A 14785-nucleotide genomic window follows, 5' to 3' on the forward strand; every position below is an offset into this window, starting at 1 on the left:
CCCAGCCAGAAACAAATCTTTATTCTAAAACACATCAGGTATCAAACAGACGTACACACATCAGTGTGTACATAAAACAAATCACAAGTAAACAATTAATCAGAAAAGCCCTCACAGAAGGGCTGAAGAAAATGAATGGAACTGATTTTGATGGTAATAAAATTCAAATACTTTTCATGTGTAAAGCTCAAAGTCTATTCGCTTTGAGTTGTAGAAAGGGGCACCTTCTTGGTCAACCCTTCTACAGTATACACCATCCTTAAAGTAGCCCTCGTCCACCCAGTCCTAAAATGAAAGATACAGCAATATATTAGGCACTACTTTTGCTCATAATACTTAAACCTTCAAGACAAATTATTAAAAAATTACAAGAGTGAAAAAAATTAAAGGGTTAGTTCACCCCAAAATGAAAATCCTCTCATGATTAACTTACCTTTAAGCCATCCCAGATGTGTATGACTTTTCTTCTTCAGCAGAATGGAAGTGAACATTTTTATAAGCAGATTTTAGTTTCAAGTAAATGGGTGCCATCATGCTGCTGGCAATTTGACAGTCCAAAAAGCAAATTTAGGCAGCATAAAAGTAATCCACAGGACTCCAGTTGATCAATTAATATCTTCTGAAGCAAATCGATAGGTTGGTGTAAGAAACAAATAGATAATTACAAATATATTAACTTAATAAAAAAAAAATCGCTTCCTGCCAGCAGTCGATGCATCAATGACCTAAGCGCTATGGGGCGTTCACGCGACAAGTTGGAAGCGTGCGCTTTGTATACAACAGAGGAACGAACCTCACGTGAGAGTTAATTAATTTCAAACAGCAATACTGTGCTGAGCAGAAGCAACGATTTAAAGTTAAAAATGCTTTAATTATTGATTTGTTTCTTACGCCAACCTATCGGTTTGCTAGAGAAAACATTAATTGATCGGCTGGAGTCGTGTGGATTACTTTTATGTTGCCTAAATATGCCTTTTGGACCTTCAAATAGCCAGCAGCCTGATGGCACCCATTTACGTATATTGTATGGACAAACTGAGCTGAAATGTGTTTATAAAAATCTTCACTTCCGTTCTGCTGAAGAAGGAAAGTCATTCACATCTGGGATGGCTTAAAGGTAAGTAAATCATGAGAGAATTTTCATTTTTGGGTGAACTAACCCTTTAAGTACAATAAGAAAAAATATTTTAATTACAATCCCAATTCCAAAAAAGTTGGGACAGTATGGAAAATGCTAATAAAACAAAAAGGAGTGATTTTTAAATTTTATTCAGCCTTTGCTTATTAAAAAACAACAACGCCACATTTGATATTTTACCTTGTGAATTTCTTTTGGGAAAATATACACACTAATTTCAAATCAGATGACTGCAACACACTCCAAAAAAGTTGGGACAGTCAAATGTTTATTACCATGTAACCACCATTACTTCTAATGACATTTAAGCATTTGGGTGCTGAAGACAAGAAATGTCCCTAATTCATCTACTATATGGGTCTTCAGCTGCACAATTGTAGTCCGCCTTCGTTGCCGTATTTTGCGCTTCATAATGCGCATTCTCAATTGGAGACAGGTCAGGACTGCAGGCAGGCCAATCTAGCACCCGCACTCTCTGTTTATGCAGCCAAACAATCGGCAGTATGTGGTTTTATGTTGTCTTGCTGCAAAATGCAGGGACATTCTGAGCATATGGGGGCCCTAAGCAAAATTGTACTTGCCCCACCACCCATCATACACCACGCCATAATAGATGCCTGTGTCTTGCAGCTTTTAGTATATTTAATAAAAATCCAACAACATCCATACTTTGTGGGGCCCCCCTGGTGGCTAGGGATCCTAAGCGCCCACTTATAGCTAGAAATGGCCCTGGCACTGAAATACACACTCATAATATGACAGTCACTGACTTCTGGACCTGCCGCTGGTAACAGCTTGTATGGTCCTTTATCTCTTTGGCCCGTAGAACACGAAGGTTGTTTTTTTTTTTTTTTACAATTTGAAATGTGGACTCGTTGGACCACAAAACACGATTCTACTGTTCTACTTTCTATCTCAAATGAGACAAAGCCCAGAGATGTCGATGCCACTTCTGGACAGTGCTGATGTAGGGTTTCAGCTTTGCATAGTAAAAAAAAAAAAAAATCACTCCTTTTTGTTTTTAATAGCATTTTCTAAACTGTCCCAACATTTTGAAATTGGGGTCATATATCTAATTAATTAATTTAATTTTCTTTATTTATCACACATTTGCACATATACAGTGAAATTCTTCTTTTTCACATATCCCAGCTAGGCTGGGGTCAGAGTGCAGGGTCAGCCATGATACAGCACCCCTGGAGCAGATAGGATCAAGGGCCTTGCTCAAGGGACCAACAGTGGCATCTTGGCAGTACTGGGGCTTGAACTCCTGACCTTCTGATCAGTAACCCAGAGCCTTAACCGCTGAGCCACCACTGCCCTTACATATTAACCCTTGGTAACAGAGCACCTATAATATCATACCTGCATCTGTTGGCTGCTGAAGGGCCCATAGAGCTCTGAGTTTTCCTCATTGTCCCATTTGTACTCCCACATCACCTCATCAGTCACTGATGAGAAGAAAACATAGATGCAATTACAGAGGGATTAGTATGCATTAATTTATGTGACCGGCCTTTATAGAAGTCAAAATAATAATTCACAACATTTTACAATTGGCAATTATCTTAGAAGTCTTGTAGAGTCATTTGTTTGCAACTGGACTTTCTCACTGTATCACCTGTTTGGGTGACTTCATCACACTGGCACAAAGTCACAAGAACAACAGCAATGAAATGTTAAAAGATACATGTACCTCTCCACACCACCATAAAAAAAAAAAAACATACCCATCCATACATTCTCACCTCTGTCATTGTCCTTATCCTCCTTATCTTTTTCTACACTATGCCTCTCGTCAAATTTGTCACCAAACATGTCAAGTTCATCATCTTCTTCCTCACTGTCCGCTTTAATTTTGGCAGTCTTTCCTTGTTTCATTCCCTTCAGTTTGTATGCCAGTTTTTCATAGGTCTGCTGATAAATTTCAAACTCTCCAATGCCCACCAGTCTGTCTGCCAATGCTGTTAGTTTGTCTAGTTTATCAGCATCTCTGTTTGGAGTCTCCTCTTTTTCTTTTTCTTCTTCTCTTGGTCTTCCTTTTTTCTTTCGTCCTCCAAGACCCCCGTGTCTTCGAAGAGCAGCAGCCACTGATTCTCCAGGCAACATCAATTCAATGATGGCTTCTATGAGTTGATAATGGCTGTATGTAGCCAGAGGGTCTTCTGTTGGTTCTTTCTCCTCCTCCTCCTCCTCTTCATCACTTTCTTTCCTCTGTGCCTCTCGCTGTATTTCCTCTTCTGCTTCATCTTCATCACCAGCTCTTCTCCTTCGTTTAGCTGCAAGGCCTTTCTTCTTTTTCACTGGCTGTTCTTTTATCCTCACCTGTTTGAAGACATACAGGGTAATCAAGAAAATCATGAAATAAAGGAAAGCATTTCTGAATGTTACTTAAATATTTAAATGTCAAATTATATTCTAAATTATTCATCTTTATTCGTGCAACAGAATGTACCCAGTCAATATTGTCCAGCCAGTTGTCCCTGATATCCTTATCATTATTGACAAAGTAGTTTCCTTCTGAATCAAAGTGTCCCTCTTGCATTTCTTCAGCGAGGTTAAAGGGGGTGATGCGTACCCCCTCATCATAGTCAATTGTTGCCATTTCCTGACCTATAAACACATAGACACTGTAAGACAAAGACTTTTGAAGTAATCATAAATACAAGTAACCTAATGCTCCAAAATGCTTCATTTCTCTTTATTACCTTTTGTTTAATTATTTTTACATAATAATAATTATTTATTTATAAGTTTTCAAATCTCAGGGCCTTATTGAAATTTTAACAGGAAATAATTACAAAGGTTTACAGAAGCATAAAAGATCAAGCAAAAGAGTATCATTTTGCAATGTGCTAAGAGTTTATTTCATAATGTGCTTGAGACCAAATATTCCCAGACCTTCCACATCATCGCTGGCAAGGATGTCGTATTTGCTGCTCTTCTCTACATCCTCTCCCTCATCCTCCTCATCACTGTCCAAAGAGTGTTTCTCCTTAAATCTGGATCCTGGCCCAATCACACCATCGACCATCTTTGAAAAGACAGAGGATAAAATGGAACAGAGCATTACAAAACAATTAAATCAGTTTAATTTTTTTACAACAACAATCAAACTGTACATTATATCTCATATTAATGTCAATAAATAACTTGTAAATTGTCTAGGAAAGTATGATGTAAATGTTTTCACATAGATATGTGGATATTTGGTATGCCTGGAGATAAATTAATAATTAAACTCCATCAAACTAGAACTGCAGTGAATTCAACTAGTTAGGGAGTTGTGAAGTTTCCTCTCTAGGCAGATTGTCACTGTAATGTAAATAACAGCACACACTGACAGTACAAAATTATATATATTATATATATATATATGGTAATGACCTTTTTCTTTGGAACCTCTTCTTCCAAAATAATCTCCCCACCGTCATCCTCAAATGTCACTTTCCTTTTCGACATGCTATCAAAGACATGAAAAATTTAACTGCAAGAGTAAAACTGCTGATAACATTTTGTTTGGTTAAGTGGCTATTAATTACACATTACTTTCGATAATAAAAAATGCATTAAATCCATCCAGTATGCAAGTAAATGTCTCTTTCTAGACTCTCACATGCTGGGTCTCCAAAACAAATGGAAAAGATGGAACCTGTTCACCATCAAAGGGGCCGGTCCACTCAGTAATCTTTTTTGTTTATGTTGTCTTAGATTTGTACTGACACCTGCAACGTGAATGCCGCATCACACAAACACAATAGTTTTGAGTTACCAATGCCATTGTAGAAATTCACTGTTCACAGTCAGCCATGATTAATTTAATCCATGAGTGAAAGTGTCCAATAACAGGGTGATTTCTGAGATTAAGTGAGTAGCATTCAGCTGATCATGCGTCTAAAATGGCTGCACCCTTGAGGGAACCCTCACCATGCAGAATAAAACAGCTTTTATAAGGTCGACTGGAATCTTCAATTTATGTGAGTGCTGATGATTTTATTTTTTTTTTTACATGTTTTTTTACATGTTTAAAAATTACAATTCATTTCTTTAGTAGTAAAACCTTTTAAATGAGGAAAAATTACTGAGTGCACCTTCAAGGTTTAAAAGCCAAAAACAAACACTTCATATGAAAGTAAAGAGCTTCGTTGTGAAAGATCCTTTTAGTGTTTGGGAGCATATAAACAATTGCAACGCCTCCTCAAATGTCAAAGCAGTAGGACAAACCTATCGCTATCTTTCTGCAATAAACTTGAGATCGCTTAATCTTCTTAGAAGAACAACTGTAGACGTCCGGATAATCTAGAAAGCCCTGCATAAAATGCATTGCAATTACTGGTTTGGTACTCTATTGCAAACCAAAACGCGACGCATGATAAACAATCATCATGGAAGGAAGCAAGCATGTAGCATAGTACAGCCCTGCTGCGCGAGCTAATGCGTCATGCACCTAGCTCATTTATTTAATAACCAAACAAAGCATAAAACAGACTTTATATCGATATGAAGAAGAAAAAAAAAACATTTAATGAACTCAGTGAGTACAACGTCGACAACTGGTTAAAATTAGTTACCTGGTTGTTGTTGCTCTGCCCGCTGCGCCATTCAAGTAAAACTAAAACCGGAACAACGTCATGTGTGGGATTGTTGCAGAGAGTCTTTAGCGCCCCCTAGAGGCCACCGGGTACAATCACGCAGTGAAAGAAGACAATCCAGTTGTTTTGCTTGCTTGGCTTTTGCTTGGCTGTAACACTACCACAAGCTCCCCATTTACGTTTTCGATTGACCTAGTGTTGTTGTTGTTGTTTTAATGAGTATCTGATATTACAGTTAACATCTTGCAATTTGAATTGGAAATGTGGATGTGTGAAACCACTTAACTGTAGAAGCCTACTTAGATATGAGATGTGTGTAGGGTGCAAAAACCTCCACTATGTAAACGCACGATTCTAATATTTTCTAGTTGGGCTAAATGTTTAATGAGAGCCTGAATGAAAAACATAGATCAATAAACTCCAAGCAAACACAAAATGCTCCCCTGACATTAGAGAGTATAGTTCTCATATTTTTGTGAGCCAACTCCTAAAGGTTTAGTTAGAATTTTTGGCAACATTTTACAATAAGGTTCCATTTGTTAACAGTAGTTAACATGAACTAACAATGAACAATACTTTTACAGTATTTATTAATCTTAGTTAATGTTAACTTCAGGGATATAGGCTACTAATACAGTATTAAAATCAAAAGTTGTAGGCTATTTGTTAATTTTAGTTAATGCACTATAAACTAACATAATAATTAATAATTGTATTTATTTATCACACATTATACGTTTGCACATATAAAGTGAAATTCTTTTTTTTTTTCCACATATCCCAGCTATGCTGGGGTCAGAGTGCAGGGTCAGCCATGATACGGCGCCCCTGGAGCAGATAGGGTCAAGGGCCTAACGTGAACGAACAATTAGGCTATATTTTTATTAACTAACATTAACAAAGATTGATCAACTTAATTATATCTAATGCGTTTACTAATGTTTACGAATGGAACCTTGTAAAGTGTTCCCATGTTTTTTTATAACCATAAAATAACGTTCCCAGAACATTTTGGGGACCAAAAATAGTTGGTTGGAAATGCAACGTACACGTGTATGTTGTTGTTTTTATTCCCACGTTTTAATATTTATTTCGTTTCTTCCATTATTTGCTGTGAAATCGCGCACATGCTTCCTGCTGCTGTTTTATCATTTCGTCTAAAGAGAACAGCGCACCGGCTTGTTTCCAGGAAGTGGCTCGCGTTATTTATTTAACACGGGAGGGCGGGCGCTTGTAATACGAAACGTATAATATCATCCTCTTCTTTTATATCAGCAGCAGTGGTCTGAACTGGTGGCGTTTGACATGAAGTGATGTTTTGCCTTTAAGGTCGCAGGGATGTAACGATAAATCAACGGACAGTAAGATATTGACCAAGTAAGTTGATTATACCTGTACCTGACAAACACGAATTTGCCTGTCACCGTTCTGTAACAATACTTTACTTTGCAACCATCCACTTATGTGTCGTTTTACAGATACTTAAAAACGATACATTACGTTGTATTAACTTGGCAGTGTGTGTTTACGGCTTTCTGACTGACTGACGGATTCTGGGATAACCGGATAAACAAGTTATTCGGTTATGAACGCATACATTGATTAGATTTGTCTGTCATTTGCTAATTAGCCTAATCTTTTTCTACGTATCCCGACGATTTCTTTATTTTTCGTTTAGCCGAAATTACTTTTCATTTCAGGATTGAGGACACGGCTGCACGCCAGGTGGCGTTGTAATGAAGATCCATGAGAAAATTCTGACCCATTACCTGTCCTGCACTTCACCTGTAGATAAGGAGGGCTACCTCTACAAAAAGGTAAGGATTACAAATATTCGAGGTTTTCAGTTTAGCAAAGTATTGTTAAATGCTAATTAGAATTAATAACAATTTTGAAAATAAAATGTATACCAAATTGTGTCCAGATCTAGTTATTGCACGAGTTAAGGCAATCTGATGGTGGCCAGCATGGCTGGGGCTAAGGGGTGGCTATAAGGAAGGTGTTGACCCCCTAGATTTTCCTTGCGCCCCCACCTATTTGTGTGAACATTTTTGAAAAGGGGGTCGCTGCAAAAAATCAGGACATGTGACTTTGTATATAAAGTCTGGCATCAATTCTTTATCTAAAAGTAAAAAGACAGCATTTTTTGAGAAGACAGCTGAGTTCGAGGCAAACATTCCTATCTTTTCAATGTTATTTTCAGGATTTCTGCAAGCTATGAAATTGAAAATAAAAGCAAAATTTTAGAAAAAAAAACAAAAATAAAACATGGAAATGTATATTATGTGTGGGTCGTAATGTGTCGGAAAATGGCAAAGAATTAATTTTAAGAGGTAACTTTAGATGCTTGCCCTTTTTTAGGCTTAAAAGCGTCCCATTGGCCTATTTCTTTATTAATAACAGTGACACGAACCCAGGTTTACTACAAAAAGCTACATGATATGTCTCATCTCCAGGGTCTCTCTGCCCTGTATATTTTCTAGGTTGTCTCTCTTAAAATGAGTCCTTCTTAGTGTTTGCCCACTGCCTAACTATTGTCTCATTTCATTCCACAGAGAGAGAGGAACGCCACTTACCTGCGCCGTTGGTTTGTGTTGAAGGGGAATCTGTTGTTTTATCAGGAGCGTCCAGGTGATCGTAATCTGTTAGGCGTGATTGTTCTGGAGGGCTGTATGGTGCAGGCGTGTGAGACGGACGGTCAGTTCTGTTTCTCTTTGGTGTTCACTGGACCAGGCCTTCGTACTTATAGGCTGGCCGCTGATGACCATGTAAGCCAGGAGAGCTGGATCAGTGCTCTGCTCTGTGCCAGTCACATCTACCTTTCAGTGATAGTCAGGGACCTGGAGAGACTCTACGAAGGTGAGTGGAAATCTACTTGTATATGTGGGGGTTTTTTTGGTCTGTATTTACTTAAATAGCTTGCAGTATGTCTATGCTTTCATTCTTTATGTGGTATTTTAACTCTCCAACTGTATCTATTTACATGCTCTGAATAAAACAGAAGCTAAAAAAGAGAAAGGCATTTGCGATTCCATACAGACCTCTACATTGACTGCTACTTTGGGTGAGAAATCACCCAATAACATAATGGCTTCCTGGAACATTGGAAATTCTTATTTCTTGCAAGGGGCTTCCATAGTACCCAGAGATGTGAGGAGCTGCAGTACCAGTTCAGTACCACCTTCATCTATGCCAAAGAGGCCCATCAGCAGTAGTCTTCATGCCCCTCCTGTTCCATTCAAAACTACCAATAAGCGATCTCCAAAGCTCTGGCCAAAGAGAAATGCCCATGTCACACCCTTAAATAGTCCTGCACCATCTTATGGGGAGTGGCCAGTTGTGTGCTTTGATCCATTAGAAGAATTCAGTAAACTGCATGAGTACTTTGGAAATGAAATTAAGCAACTAAGAGCGAATTGGCTAAAGAAGAAACATGAGGAGGATGGATACATTGTGGACGACCTCATCGATCTTGGCTAATTGGAGTCCACACAAGTGTTATCACATATCTGTATTTGTTCTGTGTATTAAGATCCTGTCTGGCATCACTATGGATGCAGTAAATGAAATTCTTGTAGAATCCTACTGTCTTTTTAAGGTTCAGAAAATATGTGGAGCAGCACTGACTACTGATCCTTGTGTGCCGTCTGGTAAAGGGTTTCTCATTTCCTTTCAGCAGACAGGTTTCTGTACATCTCATCCCAGTTCCTTATTGCTTAATTTGTCATAAACAGAACCAAAATCACCAGTAGTTTACCCCATGTCTTAATTTAATTAAGTGCAGACATATAAATCTGCAATTGTTTGTAATGTATCCAAAGCCAGGCAACAAGCACTGCAAATACTAAGAAATGAGGTTGTATTTACAATAATCCTGTTTAGTGAATCGAAAAAATTATTGTCTTATTTTAAGATTACATGTTGGTGTATTTGTGAATGCAAAATGATAATAGGCTAATTATTTAAGAATTGGTTGTAAATGAACTATTTATTAACATATTCCTCTAAAAATGTACTGAGGTAACCTAAATGTATGTAATTATATGTCATTTTAATAGGTTAGGTCATTTTGTATTTATTGAGAAATATTCATATTTTATCTGACAGTAAGGATGTAAATGAAGTCATAGAAGTAAAGTGTGGCCTTGTTCAAACACCATACTAATGTGATGTGTGGAGGAACATACATGCAAGTTACTGTTTTCTAGTTCTACCTTACAGAATTTTTTTCAGTTCAGGAGGTTTCACAAACAAACCGAAATACACACCCTGCCTCATCTAACCCTTTCACTCCAAATCAATTCTTTAGGGATGCTGATGTCATTTGCCTTTGTTCTCTTTATTATCATTTATGCTTAACCATTCAAAACATTTAAACAATATTTAAAATCAACACGTTCTTGCATTTGGGCATGTTTGTTACTTGAATGCTCATTTCTGTGGTGGTCATATCAGTATATGTGAAAATAAAACTTTAATGACAGATAGTTTGTATGTATTTATTACAAAAGGAGCAGCTCATTAAATGAAGAGAGGCCAGCAGAGGGCACTGCACTTAACAAAAGTACTGTACATAATGTACTTCATACAATGTAAACAGTACAGAAATAATGCATATTTTTTTGGCCAGTAGTCTCTCAGTAATTTATAATGTATTACATTTTGTAAACCGAAAGTCTTAAAAATTGTTTATATATAAAACCAATATACAGTCTGAATTTGAACATTGCATATTGAACAACAAAGGAAAATGTTAAAATTTGTTTGACTGTTCTGTTTACATTTTTTATTATTATTGAAATCTGGGTAAAAAAAAAAAAAAAAAAAAAAGTTTACTTTTACTTTGTTGAAATTTTATTTTAAAGGTAAGAATAAAAACGGTTCAAGGAACAAAAACTGAAAATGAACGACATTTTTAACAGAACACTCCCAAAAACTGGAACAAAGTGATTTTCAGTTGTTCCGGAGTGAATACGTTATTTTTAAATGCTGGTAACCAGTTTTAACTGGTTAATTTTGTTCCGATAATTTTTTCATGAAACTAAAGGCCAAAGGGTTTATCACAGTAAATTTTTAAAACTACACCACTTCATGTTGCCTGAAAAAATTAAACGTGCTTTGATCCTGAAGGAAACTGCTGCATCACACATTTCTTTGCCTTATTGTCCATCATGGATGTCGCATTCTCTGAATGAAGACCTTTTTAACAACTATGTATAAATACTACATACAGTATGCATGCAGTGTATACTGGATGTGTGGCAAGAGCAAAAGTTCATGCATACATTGTTCGAATAAGGGTTGAAGGAAGAAAAGTTCACATTCTTCTCTGCCGCCCTACACACTGATCTGATAATGAACCAGCTTGCAGCATAATCAAACATTAACATTCAGCAGTTCATGCAATAAACAGATTCAATTTTGTATCCAAGTACAGATGTTGTGTAGTTGTGTTGTATATTTGTTTTGATGTTTGGTTGGAAAAAAAATTATTTGGTTGCATATATTTTGACTACTGAGTTGTTTTTTCAGCAGTAATGAGTAATTAATTTGGAAGTTAATAGGAATTACTAGAAATTCTCATTTTAAATATTTATATAAATTTAATGTAATGTTTTATTCAAATTAATTAAAAACAATTTTTTTTAATTATATTTATTTTTCACACATTTGCACATATACAGTGAAATTATTTTTTATTTTTTTCCCCCCAGAGTGCAGGGTCAGCCATGATACAACACCCCTGGAGTAGATAGGGTCAAGGGCCTTGCTCAAGTGGCATCTTGGCAGTGTTGGGGCTAGAGCCCCCAACCTTCTGATCAGTAACCCAGAGCCTTCACCACTGTCCCTTGAGAGTTCATACAGATTTGATGTTGCTGGGTTTTGACTCAGAAGCAGATCTGTAAATAAAATTAGACTTAACTGTTAATTACCTGCTTGTGATTTCTATGCCGATAAATCCACCACACAGGAAAAAATTATTATTGCTTAATTTGGACTTGATTTTCTAGACCATACTTGTTTCTCTTGTGAGATCTGGCAACACTATTTCACCCACCCCTTAGCACAGAGTACTTTCATTTTAAAAAGAAAGTTATTAACCATTCTTTTATTTTGTTCTAACCAGTTACCTTTGGAAAGGAGGCTGTGGAACTTCTGAACCGGAACGAAAAAATAAAGTTTTTGTTCAGAACGAACCGAAATGAAAAACATTTAGTTTTCAGTCCATGGGTAAATAATTAAGTGAATTAGAATGCATTGAGATGTCATATAATGAATCTTTATGTTCAGATCTTTAATTCATTTAAAATAAGTGTTATTTAGAATGTAGAAATGTTGTTTTTATTGTTCTTTCTCAAATACATTGAACACATTCCAAACATGTGGACAAATGAATCTTTGTGTGGTGAGCAGATTTTAGGCAGATGTTTTGGTTAGTACAATAATTCATAAAATTTCAACAGGTTATGGAGATTTATGGAAATTATGTAATATATCAGAGCTCTGTTAACAGAAGCCAATAACTTCAAATGCCTTGAATGTCGGACGCACCTTATTTAAACCTTAACCTCTTCACATTGCAGAGATGAGGTATGTCAGACCCCCATAGCGACGGTGTGGTGTTCTTCACCTCATCTGGATTCCACTCATCTCTGGGGTGATAAACAGCTTTGACAACAAATGTCAGAGCAGATCACATTACTCGCAAATATGTACCGTATGTATAGATATGTACACTTTGACAGACCATAAACAAAACAAAGGTGGTTAACACTCTACAGGCCAGCCTATGACAACCAGGTCATCCATAAGTCAAACATCCTTGAAAGGGACTTTAAATTATATTTGATAAATATTGTATTTAATATTATTCTATTATGAACTGAAATCATATATATGTCAAATCAGGCACTATTTCGTCTGACCAAGTCCTCCCCCTCCCTTCCTCTCATACACACTTTGGATGCGGTTTCACACCCAGGATGGGTGTGCTAATATAGATATATATATATATACCATCTAATTTGAGAACAGGTCTATTATTCACTAAGCATTTTTAGAACGATTTTATGAGTTAGCAATGAAAAAATCAAATTAATTTGTCACCACGTTATATACACAAAAGTAACAGGGATTGTAAAATTTGGGTGTGTGGCCCACCAATATTGCATTCATGTAGTGACAGCATAACACAATGTAAAAAATGTACAGAATGCAAAATATTCTAACATACACAGTATAAACTTACACAATATAACATATAACACTATGTACAAAATGTACAAGTACCGTTTCAGTAGCAGTTGCAGAGCTTTACAATATACAAAGTATATACAGTTGCAATCAAAATTATTCAACCCCCCTGACCAGCAATACATTCTGGTGATGTGAATTAAAACACATCAACTAAAACCTCAGTAAACAGTCAAAGTAAATTTTTAATACACATTTGAGTGATTTTGAGAACAAAGAGTTCAGTTTACCCAAATTTTAAAATAAAAAATAACTAATTCTCTCCACAAATGTCATGTAAAAAATATTCAACCCCCAAAGTCAATCATTTGTGGAGCATCCTTTATCCTTAATAACAGCAAATAAATGTTTCAGGTAAGTGTTCTCAGGCTTCGGACACCTCTCTATTAGAATTTGTACACATTTCTCATGAGCAAAAGCTTCCAGCTCATTGACATTCGTTGGTTTCTGTGCTGCCACTGCTTCCTTGAAATCCCAACAAAAGTTTACAATGGGATTTTAATGATGGACTGAAAGAGCCATTTAAGGACATTCCATGACCTATCCCTGAACCAGATTTTGGACAACTTGGATGTATCCTTGGTGTTATTGTCTTGCTGGAAAGTCCAGTGATAACCGAGCTTCAATTTACACACTTAAGGCATCACATTTTTCATGCCAAAATGGCCTGATACCTGAAAGAATCCATGGTGTCAGTCACATAGTCAGGATAGCCGTTTCCTGCAGCTGCTAAACACCCCCATAACAGGACTGACTCACCTCCATGCTTGACTGTGGGGATGGTGTCGTTCTTGTCATCACCTTGCCTTTCTTACTCGAGATGTACTGCTGACACATGGGTCTAAAACTCATTTTCAGTTTAGTGTCATACGTCTATAAAAGCTTCTTCCAGGACTCCACAGGTCTTTCCTAATTACTTCTTGAATATTCAGTCAACTGGAGTCAACATTTCCCTTGGTGAAGTTTTGCTTTCTTCCACACCCCAAGAAGGTTGCTGTTGTACCATATTTTAAAAATGCATGAATGGTGCTGCCAGCTTTGTCTACTGAAAATTGAAGTGCCTTGGAAATGTACTTTTAGCCACGACCTTTCTTGTGTAATGAAATAATCTCCTCTATTAACTTTTGAGACAGCTTATTTTTAATTGCATTTTTTGCATAGAAATACATTTTTGCTTACAACGCTAAACTTAAATTTTTAAACTTAAGTTCCATTGCAGATTGATGACTTAATTTTGTTTTAAAACAATTACTTGTGTAGCCTTACATATATAAGAAACAGCTACATGCAATGGGGGTTGAATAATTATGACATGGCTTTATTTTTAAAAACTCCTGCTATTTACAAATATTAGGTTATATATTCACACTATGACTTTGAATGTGTCACTCAACTGATATAGATGTAAAGTTTAAAAATTCTGGGTCATCAGAAAAGCTTACCTTTGTAAATCCTAACTGTCTTGGTGGGGGGGGGGGGGGTTGAATAATTTCAACTGCAATTGTATATATATATATATATACAGACACACACACACACACCGATCAGCCACAACATTAAAACCACCTGCCTAATATTTTGTAGGTCCCCCTCGTGCCACCAAAACAGCGCCAACCTTCATGCTATTCTTCTCACCACAATTGTACAGAGTGGTTATCTGAGTTACCATAGACTTTGTCAGTTTGAATCAGTCTGGCCATTCTGACCTCTCTCATCAACAAGGCATTTCCTTCCACAGAACTGCCGCTCACTCTATGTTTTTTGTTTTTGGCACCATTCTGAGTAAATTCTAGAGACTGTT

General features: G+C 36.7%; 2 protein-coding genes across 3 annotated transcripts; one reads left to right on the plus strand and one right to left on the minus strand.

The window, feature by feature from the left end:
* Nucleotides 1-5794, minus strand: LOC127450732 (CD2 antigen cytoplasmic tail-binding protein 2-like). The gene is made up of 7 exons (XM_051715052.1): nucleotides 5710-5794; nucleotides 4526-4601; nucleotides 4040-4172; nucleotides 3594-3751; nucleotides 2887-3463; nucleotides 2504-2589; nucleotides 1-285 (listed from the first exon to the last, which is right to left on the minus strand). Exons 2-7 carry the CDS (start codon nucleotides 4598-4600, stop codon nucleotides 175-177), a joined length of 1140 nt encoding a protein of 379 aa, XP_051571012.1. The 5' UTR covers nucleotide 4601; nucleotides 5710-5794; the 3' UTR covers nucleotides 1-174.
* On the plus strand, nucleotides 4611-10237 carry LOC127450733 (sesquipedalian-1-like). 2 transcript variants are annotated; one of them, XM_051715053.1, is made up of 5 exons: nucleotides 4611-5115; nucleotides 7009-7107; nucleotides 7431-7547; nucleotides 8286-8589; nucleotides 8732-10235. In XM_051715053.1, the coding sequence occupies exons 3-5, from the start codon at nucleotides 7467-7469 to the stop codon at nucleotides 9208-9210; spliced, it is 864 nt and encodes a 287-aa protein (XP_051571013.1). In that variant the 5' UTR covers nucleotides 4611-5115; nucleotides 7009-7107; nucleotides 7431-7466; the 3' UTR covers nucleotides 9211-10235. The 2 variants fall into 2 exon arrangements, with proteins under 2 accessions (XP_051571013.1, XP_051571014.1); XM_051715054.1 differs by lacking the exon at nucleotides 4611-5115 and having other exon boundaries at nucleotides 6923-7107; nucleotides 8858-10237.
* The last annotated feature ends 4548 nt before the right edge of the window (nucleotides 10238-14785 follow it).

Source organism: Myxocyprinus asiaticus, chromosome 13 (genome assembly GCF_019703515.2).
Source record: "Myxocyprinus asiaticus isolate MX2 ecotype Aquarium Trade chromosome 13, UBuf_Myxa_2, whole genome shotgun sequence".
Lineage (NCBI taxonomy): Eukaryota > Metazoa > Chordata > Actinopteri > Cypriniformes > Catostomidae > Myxocyprinus > Myxocyprinus asiaticus.

Excerpts from the sequence above, each read along its gene's own strand:
- LOC127450732 (XM_051715052.1), bottom strand. The coding sequence starts at position 4,600 with ATGTCGAAAAGGAAAGTGACATTTGAGGATGACGGTGGGGAGATTATT. Across the intron at positions 4,173-4,525 it reads AAGAGGTTCCAAAGAAAAAG|ATGGTCGATGGTGTGATTGG; the intron begins GTCATTACCATA and ends GTCTTTTCAAAG. Across the intron at positions 2,590-2,886 it reads GGATAAGGACAATGACAGAG|TGACTGATGAGGTGATGTGG; the intron begins GTGAGAATGTAT and ends TCTTCTCATCAG.
- LOC127450733 (XM_051715053.1), top strand. The coding sequence starts at position 7,467 with ATGAAGATCCATGAGAAAATTCTGACCCATTACCTGTCCTGCACTTCA. Across the intron at positions 7,548-8,285 it reads AGGGCTACCTCTACAAAAAG|AGAGAGAGGAACGCCACTTA; the intron begins GTAAGGATTACA and ends TTCATTCCACAG. Across the intron at positions 8,590-8,731 it reads CCTGGAGAGACTCTACGAAG|AAGCTAAAAAAGAGAAAGGC; the intron begins GTGAGTGGAAAT and ends TGAATAAAACAG.